Source organism: Aplysia californica, unplaced genomic scaffold (genome assembly GCF_000002075.1).
Source record: "Aplysia californica isolate F4 #8 unplaced genomic scaffold, AplCal3.0 scaffold00430, whole genome shotgun sequence".
NCBI lineage: Eukaryota > Metazoa > Mollusca > Gastropoda > Aplysiida > Aplysiidae > Aplysia > Aplysia californica.
In genome coordinates, this window is record NW_004797700.1 from 472,209 (window position 1) to 489,448 (window position 17,240).

Here is a 17,240-nt window from a genome sequence, read left to right on the forward strand (position 1 = left end):
TCAAAACTGTTGGAATCTTCGCACATATCATATAGAGAAGCTAGGGCTTAGCCTAGAGATCTTCAGCATGCTAATTTGTACATTTCTGACCGAAATTCAGAAAGGGTGGAACGTTTTCTGTTCCAAAAGTTCACCAACTGGACACCTTTCTCAAACAAATATCAAAATCCAAAAAAACAATTAAAAAAAACCAAACAAACATTATGTCCCACTTCAATCTAATTATTTGAGTGACTGATACATTTATTAGCACTGGCGCTAATCGCAACGCGGCATTTCCTTAAAAAAAAATCAAAATGCCTCCCAAATTTTATCCTAGATCTAGATATCTAGATCTAGATTCTGGATCTTGACATACAACAGCATAATTAGGGCTGGCTGGACAGTACTTTAATTCTACGACTTCAGTGTAGCGGAAGCTTGGGAAATTAAAACATGATGCCTTGTCTGTCTTGGCCTTAGCAACGTTGTTGCCATGGAGACTAGATTCTTGATTCTAGATCTAGATCTACAGATACTAAGATCTAAAAGACAACATACCGCTACCTTAGAAAATTACAGTCTATAGTCTATATATCCTGTTCAGTACCCAGACCTAGAATCTAGATCTAGATCTAGATCTAGATCTAGATCTAGATCCAGATTAGATTTAGACTCTAGATCTAGATATCTAGATTTGAGAAATTTGACGAGAAGAATTTCGAGTTTCACAAAACGTCAAGGTTTTTCGAATAGCCTAGATCTAGATCTAAGTCTAGATATCTAGATCTAGATCTAGATCTAGTGTTTTGACAGAGCAGATAGATCTAGAAATCTAGATCTAGATTCTAGATCTAGATCTAGAGCATTTGGTTTTTGATGTCATGGTCTTAGTAAGTCAAAAGGACCCAAAATGTAAAGTGTGGAAAATGAGAACATGTGTGCCTTATTATAGCAAAATAGATTCAGCTCCACAATGCTATTATAGATCAATATCTATATCTATAGGCCTAAATGAATCAACAACAACAAGAGCACGACACCGGGCATCAATCTATTGAAAACCAAAACAAAATGGTGCTGACCAAAGCGTAAACAATTTAACTTTAGTTGATATTCTAGAGTTAGATTTAAAAATCTAGATCTAGATTAGATCTAGATCTAGAACTAGATTCTAAATCTTGGCGTGTAGGCCTAACTAATACTAATAGCAGCTAATAGGCCTGCCTAGATAATCTAGATTCTAGATCCAGACCTAGATATCTAGATATCTAGAGTCTAGATCTAGATCTAGATCTATATTCTAGATCTAGATTTCTAGATCTAGAATCTAGATCTAGATCTCTAGATCTAGATTTTCTATAGAGTCTAATACTTCTCCGATCCGTCAGCAGTTACCCGGCATCGAACGTCGAAGCTTCTTCCTTTGATGTGCAGATCTATATCTAGAATCTAGATCTAAATCTACGGATTCTTCCCTTAAGACAGGCTGTAGTAAAGCCATAGCCCGAACGTGGACTCAGCTGATAGCAAACTGTCAACAAAGAATTTTAAATGGCAGCGCGTCATCGAACTTTGAAAATGGGTCGGACTTTGGAACCAAAGAATTAGTTTAAGATCTTTATCTAGATCTAGATCTAGATCTAGAATCTCGATCTCAATCTATACAATTTTGTAATTTCGTCTAGATGGTGGTGTTGCAAGAAAATTCATGAAGCTATCTAGCGCTTGGAGGTTGAAATAATTTTAATTACGAAAATATAAATTAATTGAAAAAAAGCGAATAATAACAAAGCGAAAAACAAGGGACATAACAATGAAAAAACTGATAAGAAAAAAAGCGAATATTGTACCGTCAAAAACAAGGGACATAACAATGAAATTAAGAAATGGTAGCTTGCTAATTATTGCCCTTTACGGGACCAGCGACGTCATCGTTCTTTGTCTACACACCTACGTCATCATTCAATGAGTACACATACACGTCATCATTCAGTGAGTACACATACACGTCATCGTTCTTTGTGTAAATACTAGGCTGCGTCACCATTCAATGAGTACACATACACGTCATCGTTCTTTGTGTAAATACTACGTCATTGGTCATTGTGTACACATAAAATCTTTACTTTGATACAAAAGCTTGATTTGGTTGTATCGTTTCGCTAAAAGCACGTGGGTTAGCAGAGCAGTAATTATAACGCCTAAAATATTATTTTAGAGAATGAATGACTTGTAAACTTGTTTTGCATTGGAAATTACCTTCTTCTGTCTGTTTAACGTAATATGTTGTTTTTTTAATAATTGTGTTTTTTTTCGTGCGTATTTCCGACACACGCAAAGATGCTACACTAATTAGTACTTCATTTCGCGGAAGTGATGCCAACCACTCTGAGACACTGACTCAAGAGCGTGAAAAGCGCGGATCAACAGACGAATTAGTACTAGTAGCCAATTTTTCGAAACAGAATAGTGGTTTTTAGAATGCTAGAGCTAGTGGGAAGCAGGATGGGGGTTCATAGATTGTACATGTTAATGGGGACACGCCGGCCAAGCCAATAAGAGCAAGAAAGTACCCATGTCTGACACGTCAAACGTCAAGCTGTGAGCCATTGTATTAGGCTATAATCTTTGGGTTTGAGTTAGGGAAGATAACCCTTAAAATTCACCCGTTCAGTATTTTTCACGGTTACCTCTCTTTGACCATATTTTGAGTATTATTTCAGTCTAATCAGACATCATTTTTCTCACGCAGAATCGTTTTGATGTGCTAGATGGATAGAGCTCATTTTTCTGAGAAATTTGATACCAAATTCACCAATATTACTTAATTTTTCAGTCAGTTACAGATGTTCAAATTTCGGTAATATTTGTTGGGCATTCCTGGAGGAGAGGCTAGCCGACTAGCCGATCTATTTGTTGTGGCCTTGATCTAAGATATCTAAGATTGTGGGAGTGAATTTAGAAGATCTAGAATCTAGATCTAGATTTAGATAGTCTATCCAGAATCTAGATCTAGTGGTCTCTAGATCTAGATTCTAGATAGCCAAGGTAATAGTCTATAGAATCTATCTTTACAGACTCTAGATCTAGATATCTAGATCTATACTCTAGATTCTAGACAGAGAATCTATAGAAGAATCTAGATCTAAATCTAGATCTAGTATTCCAAACCGTTTTCTCGAGTCAGGTTGCACGTTTGTTTTACAGGGCTGTACTTGAACACCATAATGCACTGAGTGATTTCCCAAAACGGCATAACCAAAATTTGGTTATAACTCTACCGGTCCCTTAAAAAAATCTGGGTACTTATCCTCATCTTGGGTCAGAGGTCAGAGGTCATTCGTATCTGTTCCAGCCAAAATAGTAAACAACAAAAAAATAAGGCCAAGTCTGTCGTGGTCCCGTCTCTCAGACATGAAACCTTTCGAAAGGGTATTTCCTAAGTACTTAATCATTATCTTTTAAATTATGTGAGAGGTGTAACAAAACTCTCATTATCGGTCTATCGAGGTCACCCATGAATCATCCTCCTCATTCATGTCGTCATGTGTGTCGTTTCAAACCTCGTATCTCTCAAGACCGAGCCGATTTCTCTTGCTGATGAAATGTCGACTCTATTAAAAAAATACTTGGACGTTTGGTGTTCAACATAGATCTATCTATATATATATATATATTTATATATAAACGTGCAGACCTTCGTGCTGTGTATACCGATGGGCATATAGTTTTCTTTCATCAATTATACAACCAACTTTGTTTTCCTCAGATTTTGATTTTGTTGGCCTGTAATTAAGGTAGGTTTTTTTATTGTTCGGTCTTAAAATTTTAGGGCCTTGACAAACGAGATGTAAAAAACGCAGCAGGAATTACTGACAGGGTTGGGTTGATTTAAATCAGTTGATTTTTTTTATTTAAATCAACTTGATTTTTAAAATAAAAATCAGTGATTTAAATCACTTTTAAAAAAATAATTTTTTATTCGGTTTTTACACATTTCAACATTCAGAATTCCTTTCCTTGGTTTCATAAAACGGATATAAAGTTCAGTAGACTAATATAATCATGCTTAAAAGTCTGATTTCCCCCCTTTCACTGTAAAATAATACAGTATTCAATTTACTTTTTTTCCCATAATTGAAACCAGAGCTGGGTTGATTTAAATCAGTTGGTTAAAAATTTTTAAAAATCAATTTGATTTTTAAAAAAAAAATCAGTGATTTAAATCACTTTTCAAAATAATGTATTCAGTTTTTACATATTTATACTTTCAGAATTCCTTTCCTTGGTTTTATTTTAAATGGATATAAGGTTTAGTAGACTAATATAATCATGCTGAAAAGTCTGCTTTCCCCCCTGTCACTGTGAAATAATACAGTTCTCAATTTACTTTTTTTTCATAATCATAATTGAAAACCAGGGTTGGGTTGATTTAAATCAGTTGATTTTTAAAAATTTAAATCAACTTGATTTTAAAAATAAAACTCAGTGATTTAAATCACTTAAAAAAAATGTTTTCTGTTTTTACATCTTTAAACATTCAGAATTCCTTTCCTGGGTTTTATAAAACAGATATAAGATTTAGTAGACTAAAATTGCTTAAAAGTCTGCTTTCCCCCCCTGTCACTGTAAGTAGTAAAATAATACAGTATTCAATTTACTTTTTTTTTCATAATTGAAATTAGCATTTTCTTTTTCTTTTTAGACAAACACAAGCGCGTGCTCACACACAACTGTAATAAAAATAAAATGCAAGTTTATCTTTGCATAATTACCCCCCCCCCCTTCCTTTTAGACTGACATTTTCTTCATTTTTTGTCTGTAGCCATAATTCACTGATAGCAGATTAAGGCTTTCTAAAATTGCAGTTGTTTAAATTGATCATTAGTTAAAATAAAGACAATGCATTTTGCACTAAAAGAACATACTTTTAGCCACCAAAAATCCCAAACTGTGTCGACATTTTAAAAAAAATATAAAAAATAAAAAAAATCCGATTTAAATTTAAAAAATCTGATTTAAATTTAAAAAATCGATTTTTTTGATTTTTATACAAAAAATCAAAAAAATCACCAACCCTGATTACTGAACAGTGAGAAGACGTGGAGTGACATCAAGCGACTAGCCCAGGATAGGGAAAGGTGGAGAGTTTGTTCGTGGCCTATATCCTGACCCAGGGTGAGAAAGGCAATGATGATGATGGTGATACACTGTAGACAATATATGGGAGCGGGCACACAAGTGACAGGCGTAATTTTCAGTCCTGGCGTTGCAGACGTGTGTCGCCCTCATTTTGCTACTCCTCGACACACCAGCGTTTAGCACTCCTAGTTCAAGGGACGCGGACACATGAGATGTATTTTTACTGCCGGCGCATTCCCTAAATAGTTGTGTTTTTTCTCGCTTCTGGTTCAACATGACAATTCCCAGTGCAACCCCTGTCTACTTATCATGTAAAGCGTTTAATTTTGGCAATAAGAAGCTGAAACATCATACCACACTAGTGAGGAATACAAAAACTAGATTTTTAAAAATTAGGTCAGTTCTTCAAATTGGCTTTGGGCATGCGAAAGTAATCGGAGAATTTTGACTCATTTTCTTGCAGTTCTTCATACAAGGTATAGGCTAAATTTGGGGGCTCTCGTGGCCTAGGGTGTTTGCCTCTTATTCGAAGGTCCTGGTTTCGAATCCGGGTAGCTATGGAAAATTTTCTTCTCTAAAATTATCTCCTTTTACCTCCTTTCCTGCTCTCTAGCAAAATGTTCTGTCGTCTGCTTTCGTCTCCACTTTCTTCCTCCACCCCCTCATCTCCTTTGCTTGTGTGCGTGTGTGTGTCCCATGCGTGAATATTGTTTGTACATGGCTCCTTCTTACAGCTGTCTTTCAGCTACACCCCTGATCTTCTGGAAGGAAAGATTAATTTATACCTAGCCTTCTCGGACAGAGGCGAAAAATCTCGGAGGGCCCGTGTGCAAGCTGCGCTCATTAAAGATACCTTAGTGGTCCAAAATCAGTAAGAGCAGGCTTCGGCCGCCACTCTGGCAAAATTCAAAATTTTCAACCAATTGAAAATGTTTGGTATGTCTTGCGCGATAATATGACCTTATGCAGTTGCGAGTGCCGTAAAACACTTACAAAAAAAAAAAAAAGATGTATATTAAAACTGTCCTCTTAGTAATCTGTGAGAAACAACAGGACGAACCCAAATTCATTTATCGCTTTCTTTTTTAAAAGTATCTTCTCATCACTATGACCAAAGCCACCCTGACTCTCCTAGTACCATGGTCCCTGTTGAACTGAGCAGTAGCATTAAATGTCACCCCGTGTGGCTGCCACACAAAAGTAAGCGACACTTTCTGCGCGGATGCGGGCTGTCTGTGTGGAAATTGTAGCTCGTCTGTCAAGGTCCTTAAATTCCATGGCTTAAGCATTTGATATCTCCACCTCCCGTTCCTTTGTTCAGTGAGGATTTTCTTGGTTTCTGTTTCTGTCTGCTATTTAGACGAGGGTATACCTCAGGATTCTACTTTTACACCCAGATAGGCTAGAACTGCGATTGTGTCAACAGTTAAGAGATCCCCCCCCCCCCCCAACGCACACACACACACCCTCTCTCTCTTTCTCTCTCTCTCTCATCTCTCTCTCTCTCTCTCTCTCTTTCTCTCTCTCTGTCCATACGAATTCTTTTTATTCCAGTTTTCAATTTTATGTATGCCTGCAAACTACTTAAGTCAGTCAATTTGCGCTACAAAAAAATCACAATATTCATGAAGATTCATTAACTCTCATTTCATGTTTTTTTCAGGTGATATCTATCATGGAAACCTCAGATTTCATCATTGAAGGCCTTTACCTGGGGCCAATATCCTCTGCAAAGAATGAAAAAGACCTACGCTCTAAGAACATCACTCATGTTTTGTCACTACTTCAGAAACCACTTCATGAGGCTGTAAGGCGCAATAGAACTTTCAAGAATCTGCCAGCCATTGATATAGAGGGCTGCAACTTGTTACCTTTGCTATCTGAATGTTTTGCCTTCATTGACCAAGCAAGGGAGAACCATACAGGAGTACTGGTGCACTGGTGAGTCTAGAGACTGAATGTTTTTCAATGGACATAAAATGTTAAAAATGTGTTGAGCCCAAAATATAACATTTCATAAAAATTTCCCAATGGGCAGGAAAATGTCGGTTTCTTCAATTTCATATTTTTACGAGCTCCTGATTCCGCCGCGTCATGACACAGATATGTTATTTTGATATTGGAGATTAATGTTAAATTCAGAGACTCCCCTATTAGTATGGAAAAGTACATTGAATCCATATATTATGATACCACACCATATAAACATTGACAATACCTTTATTCTCCAGCCAGAAAGGAATGTCTCGCAGTGCCACAGTGGTGATCGCTTACCTCATGTACAAGTTCAACTTGAGCCTCAGAGCAGCAAGAGAGAAAGTTAGGTCATGCCGGCCTATCATCTGGTGGGTGTGGCAGTCTTTATTTTGAGCTGATGCTAGCAGGCTGCAGTAATTGATAGTCTTTGATATATTTGAACATTTGTTCATGGTGATCATTGCCTTCTTTTGAGTACGGTAGTAGAGATATAATATCAGATATTTAATTGTAATCTGTTATTACTATTATTGTTATCATTATTATACTTTTATTATTATTCCAATTTTGTTATTATTGTTATTATAATTATTATTATTAATATTATTATTATTATCATCTTCATTATCATTATTATTATTATTATCATTATTAATACAATAATTGTTATCATTTTTATTAATAGTACAGTGGGTGTCGCATTCGACGAGATCACTTTCAAAGAGAAGTCGGCTCCAATGAGGCAATCCTTAATCCCCCGATTTTCCCTCTTTATCTCTTTGTAAATGTACGTCAGCTCCAACGAGGTTGCAAACAGACCAAAGTTGCTTTCAGCGAGGTTGCAATAACCAAATAAAAGCACTTAGCGGCCCCGAAAGCGAAGAATTTTTCTCCTTTCTCTCCATCTCACACGAAACACAAGGCCCATCCTCGATTCCTAACACGTTGTATTGCTGGATTTAGTGTGCCTCGTAATATGGGCCCCAAAGCCAAGAGGATGGACGAGGGTTAGCCTACGGTAGGGATGGGAGGGGGTGTGTGGGAACACGATGCGGGCTGTCTGAAACTGGATGAACTCTGGACGGGTAGGTCTAGATTGAGTTCTTCATTTTTTTTCAATTTTCTTTTCTTCCCCTAATCATAAAATCCAAGCTCCAGGCTTTACTTTATGTAGATCTAGGCCTAGGTGTGAGAGGGTATGTTTCCACAAGAGAAGTGTTCCGGAAAATTTTTTTAAAAATTCAGAAATGACGGTTAGAACACAGCTCAAACACGTGCACACTGATGCTATTTGAGACTTTCTTCATCAATGGGAATAACTGTTTTAATAATTGGTATTGGTACATCGTGTATTATACAGTAATAACTTGTCTCCTTTCTTGTCTTTAGCTTTAGTCACGTTCAGCGAGAGGTCGGATCCAACGAGGACAACAAGCCGGTCCCTGCAACTTCGTTGAATGCGACACCTACTGTATTAAAATCTGTTTTCTTGTAACTGTCTTTTTTTTTATTTAAAAAAAAAAATGACTTTAAAAGTTATACCTTTCAAGTAGAAACTTACTTCATGTTTGCCAAGCAACTTTGTATATTATAATATACATGGCTTTGTCTTGCCTTTAGATTATGAGTTAAATCCTTAATCTTTACTGCTAATGGTTTTGTGCTATAAGTAGTTAGAGTAAAGCTATATCACGTACACGTTGGGGACATTTTCAATTCTCGTTCGGCTCAGAGAAAGGATCAATAAGGATGTAAAAAGTGAATGAAACGGAGGCAAGGAAGCGTAGAATGTGTTAACTTTTCGTCTAGATAACAGTGATTTAATAGTAAAAAAACCGCAACAGGTGATGTTCTAGATTTTCAGTTTCCAAGGAATCCTAAACTATGTATTAGAGCCAAGTCATGTTTCAGATTTAATAGATTTTGTCACAACACCCTTCATCCATCTTCTTTTACCGGAAAATTGTAACGTATTTCACTTTTTCTGACCCGTATGTTGCAGCCCTAATGCCGGATTTGAGCAGCAGCTGCTGAGATTTGAGGCCATGAAGAGTAAAATCATCGGAGGCCAAAATTTGGCGCCTGGTGCTGGACAAATGAGAAAGCTCAACAAAAAGGAGAAGAAAGTGACTGATCACGGAGGTTAGAAATAAAATGATCTATTTTTTTTTCTGTAGAGTTCTTTTTTTAAAGTGAAACCTGTAAGTGTAAGGGGGTTTGCTTGGTATTGGTTTTAATGTACACTAACCTCTTCCCAATCCTTCTGGCTTTGACAACACCTGTACTGCCATCAACTGACAAAATGCCTTTTTTCCATTTTTTGCGTCAATTTTTTAAAATTTGCAAGATCGAAAGCCTTATCAGTTACCCTACCTGTGTGAAAAAAATCTAAGTGACCATATCTAGTTTTTTAATAAATTAGAATTCAAATTTCGGAAGAATGCCTTTTTTAAATGGTTTCTGTGACAAAAAGTCTCTTTATCTCGTAATTGCTATGAATTTTAAAAAGGCATTTTGTCAGCTTACGACAGTGTAGGGCATACCTGTAACTCAGCTGATGTCCTGTGAATGGCTCTGGTCCGAGGTGGTAAATATACCAGTTTAGTGCCTTGCCCTGGTCTGAATACCATGTCGAACTTTTTTGTACTTGGATTGTCTGGGGATCTGAAAGTTCCCAAACCATTTGACTGTCATATCAGAGATTTAGGTGAATTTTGGAGATCCCACCTTTTAAATAAGTTTACAGCATTGAAGGAATCAGTAAAATCCATACGATATATTAGCAATTACCAGCACCATTCTGGGGTATACAAAATAACAGGTTTTTAAAGAAATTCGTCCTTCTTATAATATTTATGGTATGGAGGCCAAGTGTCAAAGTATACAAAGAATGTTGAATAACAACTTTATGAACAAATAACAAGATCCTAGGCCTTATAGGCTTCTAAACTCTTGTTGTGGCCTAAACGTTTTTGGCGTGGCAAATCCATAGACTGTGCAAAGTAACAGTCAGGCTCTTCCCCTTGTACCCTTGCGTGCAGAGGACATGAGTTTAGTTCCCAATTGGGGATGACATTTTATTGAATATTTCCATGTGTTTACTAAATTGTTTCCACGCGCAACCTGGATTGGTCTGAACAGGGAGGAGTTGAAGAGAAATTTTAAATAATCAAAATTGTGTAGTTGGAAGTGTAAGGCAGGTACAACATGATTAATTAATAGAGAAAAAAAAGGGTAATGAGTTTGATAGTGGAGGTCAGAAACTTGGGGATGGGAGAAATGTAGAAATGAGTAAATAGACCCCCCCCCCCCCCCCCCCTCCTCACACACACACACACACACACACACACACACACACTTTTCTTTGTTTTGAGCGTTGCTTGATTTCACCACGATGCCTCACCTACATTACAGTATATTAGTGGATGTAACATAATACATTTTATCCTTCCTCTTGTTTATATTTCACTTTCACAGCAGAAGCAGAAGAAAAAGAAGAAAAGGAAGAAGAGCAAGAGAGTCTAAGAGTCATGGCGGAGGAAGCTTCAGAGCTACAGAAACCGGTTCAGGAGGAAGCAGAGTCTGTATACAAGTGTAGAAAATGCAGGTGCGATATTCATCTATCTATTTCTTAAACCTTGTCTTTCTTTTGGGTTCAGTTTTAGGTCACCCAGTGCTGTAGACTTGCATCTATGGTGTTATGTTTAAGTACTTCATCACTGCAAGTCAAAGACATGAGAAAAACTGTCATGAAGGTGAGTCTTTAAAAAAAAAGTGATCAAGTTTCCATCTGTCCGTGGGGATGATGTGTTCCTCTCACCCATGGTTGGCTTTGCAGATTTGATTTAAGCAGCCGTCCTCCTGAATGATTGTAATTGTATTGATAAAACCATAAAATAATAACTATTATTTGGTAGAAGGGGGGGGGGGCTTCACCAGTGCTGCCCGTCATTACGAATATGGCGGAATCGTCACGACTTTCACTCAGTTATAACATTGTCAGTTTTGGAGGGTACCCAAGTTCCACATTTTTCAAATTTAGCGACCCTAATTAAATTTTAATTTTCATAACATTTGTTCGTTTACCTTTAAACATTGTTATTTGTTATGATCTAAATCTCATTACAGAGATACACCTACTACATCACTTTTTTTTTAGAATACATGCCTCTTTTCCTGAAATACTGCTGTACTGGCTGGGACTGGGGGTTAGGGAGTGCACAAAAATGGCTGGGAAACCACCTTAAACCCAAAAGAAAATAAAATCCCCAATTTTTTCTTCTATTTCAGCATCTTCTCTAAACCAAAAACCCAGCTAAACCGAAAAAAAATGTGTCAATCTTGCAGATTTTAGTTTAAGTGGACTCTACTATATTTTTAAAAAAATGGCTTCCATAGCATTGAGTGTATTTTATTCCATTACAACTTCCTGTATTGAAGGTCACCTCTTAAGTAACTGGTGGATAGATTCAGTAGGTCTTATGTTTTTTCTTGCCGCCTGTTGTTTTTGTGCGTCTGTCTTACTTTTCCCTTCCACTTAATGGCTGTTGTCTTTTCAGCGTGCTTCTCTTTATTCAATAAGGCCTATCTTAACTCTTAAGAATCCTTACAGAGTTAGAACGAATGTTAAACCCGTTTACTTAGCAATATTATTTGTTCTTCAGAGCAATGCTTTTCCATAAAAAAGATCTGACTTGTCACAACGAAGGAGATGGTGAAGCAGCATTTGACTGGAGAAGCAAGATACCAGCCAGTCAACGACCTGAATCGTCAAATCATGAACATGTCCCTGAGTGCAAGATTTCTCTGTTTGTGGAAGTGTTGCCGTGGATGGAGAATGTTAGTTCTGATTCTGGAAAGGTATTACAAATTTATGGCCCATTTTAAAGGAGAATCTGTCCAGAAGGAGCTGGGAACTATAGGCTGTCATTGTTTTTACTCCCCATTTCACACAGTTGTGTCGCGACGAGGTGGAATCAGGTGTTCGTCAATTTTTGGGTATACAGAGTGATTGGCATCATCCTAAAGCTTGTTCATTTATCTTTCTTTCAATGAAAATATTATCCATGTATCTTGAACAGAAGTCTAGATATTTTGGATTGAAGGGAGTTGGAGTCACCTGGTTTCAGAGGTAAACTCAGAGAGAAAATGGCTGCTAAAGTTAGATGACTTCCAAAGCTTAAGAGTCCTTAGAAACTGTAAATTTACATTTTTGCCTTTAATCATTAATTTAGTAAAAGCCACACAGCAAAGTGTTTTTAAGCGAACAGGAGAGATAAGTAATTGAAAAATGAAAATTCAACAGAAATTGCCAAATGGGAAGAACAGTTTCGTTGTCTTCGATTTCATTCTTTTTACGAGCACCTGATTTCACCATTCTGCCTCACAGTTTAAGTCTCAAGGAGGTAGGCTAATAACCTTTCAGCGGTGTAATGGTCAGATTATTTATTGCTGCTGCATGCAGAAGATGTGCCTTCAATTCTCAAGTGTGAAAGTGTTATTGAATGTTTCTGTCTTTCTGCGGGGTCGTTGTATCATTCTCAGTAACCTCAGCCTATGTTGGCAGCAGCCCACCTCTTAAATGACTTGAATTATGCAATGATGGCATTAGATTTTCACATTCCTTTGACATGGTCCCAGTGAAGAACAACCTGTGCTGTGTGGAATACATCCACAGGGAAAGATAGAGAGATGTTCAATCAAACACCTTAACCACTTGGGAGTCAAACTCCTGTGCTAAGTAAACAAGGCAAAGAGACTAAGTGGGTGGTTGGCGGGTGCTCTGGTGTGGTCTGCTCCTTCTTTCCTATCAAACTTCTATCGCCCTTATCTCCCCTTCTTCTTTTTTTTATGTTTGTTACATCGTTGTAACGCCTCTAATCTTCTGGCGCTCATATGACCTTATGCAGTTGCGAGCGCCGTAAAACCTCTACTAAAACTAAAAAGAGACTATGATACTTTTTACACAACAGAAGAAACACCATAGAGAACACTTCATGAAGGATGTTGATGTTGCCAAAAAGAAATGAATGTTCTGTGTTGTTTCAACAAAAATGTAGAGCCCATCACATTTTAACAGGGATGCCGTTTTATCGTTATTTCCGGGTTTTTTCCATTATTTTGGGCACTGTCCGTTAGGAACTTTGTTTTTTTGTTGAACTGATATAACACTGTTTTGTCGCATGTATTGTTTCGTTGCATGCTAAACTAGTCTCGAAAAATGTTTCAGTTATTTTTACAAAAGTCCAGTAGCATCCGTGTCTTAAGGATGTTTGCTTGTGGTGTTGGGGAAGCTCAGTGTGTGCTACTATAAAAAAGGATGCCAAGTGTAGCTTGTTTTCTTTTTTTGCCAGAGTAAAGAAGAGGCACATCGCCACAATGATGGTCTTTTAGCACTATGAAAGAGCAAGACTTTTCCACAGAAATAACAGAAGTAGAATCTGTGGATGTCACCCTGCAGCAGCCCACTGTGACTGATGGTGCCAACAAATGATAACTTAGGAGACTATCAATTGCTTACCGTTCTAAGAATAAGAAGAAGGTAATTATGCACAACAAGCCCAAGAGGATGGCCCTCATATCACAAAGTTGCTGGGCTTCCAGAGGAAAAGACTGCAAAGAAGGAAGTTACAATGTTGGTTAAGGACTTGTAGATGAGACAGTCTGCTAGCCCAGAGCCCAATTCAGGACAGTCTGGGCTGAAAAAGTACAGTAAGTATACTCCAATCCTCATCTCTGTGCCTTTTAAAATAAACAAAATGAGGTTTCTGCTGTTGTTTGTATTTTGTTTTGTCAATTCTTTTTTTCTGCCTTACAAGGTTATATTCACCTAATTTTTTTTTTCTTATTTCAGCTTCACTGCCCGAAATGTTTTTGCAAGATTGGTTCTTACGTTTGGCACGGTATGTGAATTGAAGTGGGATACAGTGGAAACCATATTATATAACAGGCCCGGTACTAACTGGGAACCGTTAATAACAGCAGGGATTTTTAAAATCCCCGTTTTTTTCCTACTCTTTGTCTCAATTAAAAATGATCGGCAATGACAGGACATCATCAGAGCCCAATTGGTTATAGCAGGGACAAAGGCTCATTAACGATGTATAAAAAGTAAGAGAAAGAGAGAGTAATGCAGTGATTAAGCAAGCCCACGCAAGCCACGCTACCGCTGCGAGCACACGCATCGGGTGAATCGATAAAGGGCTACGGTGTGCTGCAGACTTCGGTCTTCTAGTCCTTAACCTAGCTACACACACGCGTAATGTGTCATGCGCAGGCCTGCCAATGGCCAAAACCCTTGTTCGTGGGTACTTGCGGCAATGGAAACTACCCATGAATAAATACAGCAGGATCAGTCCACAAATGCTTACTTCCCTCGCATTTCTGATTTAACAAGGATTGAAAAGCGCCTGATTTCACTGTATCATGAGACATATTTTAGGAGTATACATATTTTATGTGTGTTCTCGTATGTCTTGTGCGTTTGTGTTTTTGAAAAGTGGGATGTCCATATGTGCATGATGTGTGTCCACTCCTGGTTCTGTGAGCACGGAACTAGCTTAGAGGAAGTATGAAAAAAAACCAAGGAATTTGTTTCGACCTAACGTTTTTTCTTCTTGCCTTGTCTTCTCAGGTGAGAAATGTCCATGTGGTGCGTGGGTGACCCCAGCTTTTCACATTGACAGCAAGAAAGTGGATAACTTTCCCTCACAGTACGTTCTCCCCCTGATGAACAAAGCTGAATGTTCAGATTTTTCATCTGTGGACGAAGCAAAGTGTCCTGATTTTTCACCAGCAAACGACTCAGAGTGTCGAGATGTTTCATCTGTGGACAAGGCAAGGTGTCGAAATTTTTCGTCTGTGGACAATGCTCAGTATCCAGATTTGTCACTTGTGGATAATGCACAGTGTCCAAATTTTTCTACAATGGACACTGCACAGGGCTCAGATTCGACGCTTGATATCACCACCCCCAGTTTTCAGCATCCTGAGACTGGGTTGTGCACAGCTCCTGGTTCAGATGTTAGACAGACTTGAAAGTGATCCATATGTCTGGACTCTAAATGACAGAAGAAAACAGACAGACTATGACACCACATGATAATGCCACATAATAGAATGTCACTTTTAAAATGTTTCCAGTCGGCCTACAGAGCGTCTCATAACACGGAGACTGCACTTTTAAAAGTCCAGAATGACCTCCTTTGTGAAGCAGATGAAGGCAAAGTGTCTGTTCTTGTCTTACTCGATCTAAGTGCTGCATACGATACTATCGATCATTCAATTTTGATCAGGAGGTTAGGCCATAGCTCCGGCCTATCCGGGACTGTTATTGAATGGTTTGAGTCCTATTTGTTTAATCGTACACGAGTCCTATTTGTTTAATCGTACACGAGTCTTATTTGTTTAATCGTACACGAGTCCTATTTGTTTAATTGTACACAGTCTGTACTTATAAATGGTGAAGTGTCGTCCATTTTCAGCTTGCAATTTGGCGTGCCCCAAGGGTCGTGCTCGGACCACTCTTACACTATATACAAAGCCCTTAGGTTCAATAATTAGGAAGCACGACGTTAACTACCACATGTACGCGGACAACACTCAGCTGTACAAGTCTGTTTTACCAACAAATTTCAATTGTCTAGTTACCAGCATGGAAAAATGTATTGTGGAGGTAAAAGACTGGATGATATCAAACAGACTTAAAATGAATGGTGGAAAGACCAAAGTTCTGTTTTGCAATGCCAAACCGGGGATATTGCTTTGTAATTTTGACCATACATGTATTGGGAATGATAACATCTTTTTCACAGATAAAGCGAAAAATCCAGGCGTTTATTTTGACTGCAAACTCTCTCTGCACCATCATATAAATCATCTATGTAAAGTAATTTATTTAGAACTACACAGAATAGGACAAATGTCAACATATCTTAGTGTTGATTCCATCAAAACCCTCATCTCTTCTTTTGTCCTTTCACGTCTAGACTACTGCAATTCTTTGTTTGGAAAGCTTCCCACTGAAACGTTAAATAGATTGCACCGACTCCAGAACCAAGCTTCTCGCTTAATTTTAAAGAAATCTCTCAAAAAGCATATAACACCAATGCTAATTCAACTACACTGGCTCCCGGTGAAAGCACGAATTCAGTACAAAATAATGTTTTGCTCTTTGTTTTAAGTGCGTCAACAACATTGCACCATCATATCTTTGTGACATGGTCATCGAATATATACCATCTCGGCCTTTAAGATCGGTGATGAAAAGACTTTTAAGACCTGTCCAAAGCAAAAGTCGGAGACTCGGAGGGGGAGCTTTTTTACACCACGCCCCCTCCTTGTGGAACGCTTTATTTACCAACTCATCCACGGGAGTCTACCACTTTTTCAAAATTTAAATCAGCACTTAAAACGCATTTGTTTCAGTCCAGCTTCAATCTGTAATTTCCAACATTCCCAATATAAATATTATTATGTTCTCTCAGTATCAAATATTATTATGTTCTCTCAGTATCTATTATGTTCTCTCAGTATCGTTTATTCATGCTGTTCTGTTCTGTAAGAAGTTAGGTCTCTGTGAATTCATCAATGTGTCTGAGGTTGTCTGGGTAAGCTTTGTGGGATTGTCTTGACTCAAGATGTACTGGAGAGAGAGAGAGAGAGAGAGAGAGAGAGAGAGAGAGAGAGAGAGAGAGAGAGAGAGAGAGAGAGAGAGAGAGAGAGACAGAGACAGACAGGCAGGCAGGCAGGCAGGCAGGCAGGCAGGCAGGCAGGCAGGCAGGCAGGCAGGCAGGCAGGCTGGCTGGCTGGCTGGCTGGCTGGCTGGCTGGCTGGCAGGCAGGCAGGCAGGCAGGCAGGCAGGCAGGCAGGCAGAGTGAGAGAGAGAGGCAGGCAGGCAGAGTGAGAGAGAGAGGCAGGCAGAGTGAGAGAGAGAGAAAGAGGATTACTACAGGAGCTGTGCACTGCATATGTTCTTTGTATTATTGTACAGTGCATTGAGCACTTCTTTGTGGAAATGTGCTATATAAATGCAATTTATTATTTATTATTATTATTATAATAATATCACATGATAATGTGTTGTTGGTGTGATTGATTTCACCATTTGTGACCAGGTAATATTTTATATATAATAAAGA

The 17,240-nt window shown here is 38.2% G+C and overlaps 1 protein-coding gene across 1 annotated transcript; it reads left to right on the plus strand.

The window, feature by feature from the left end:
• Positions 1-3,178: 3,178 nt before the first annotated feature.
• LOC101855740 (dual specificity protein phosphatase 12) lies at positions 3,179-16,079 on the plus strand. Its single transcript, XM_005104660.3, has 8 exons — positions 3,179-3,414; positions 6,788-7,065; positions 7,356-7,469; positions 9,104-9,243; positions 10,579-10,708; positions 11,766-11,961; positions 13,955-14,003; positions 14,735-16,079. The coding sequence occupies exons 1-8, from the start codon at positions 3,397-3,399 to the stop codon at positions 15,136-15,138; spliced, it is 1,329 nt and encodes a 442-aa protein (XP_005104717.1). The 5' UTR covers positions 3,179-3,396; the 3' UTR covers positions 15,139-16,079.
• Positions 16,080-17,240: the final 1,161 nt, after the last annotated feature.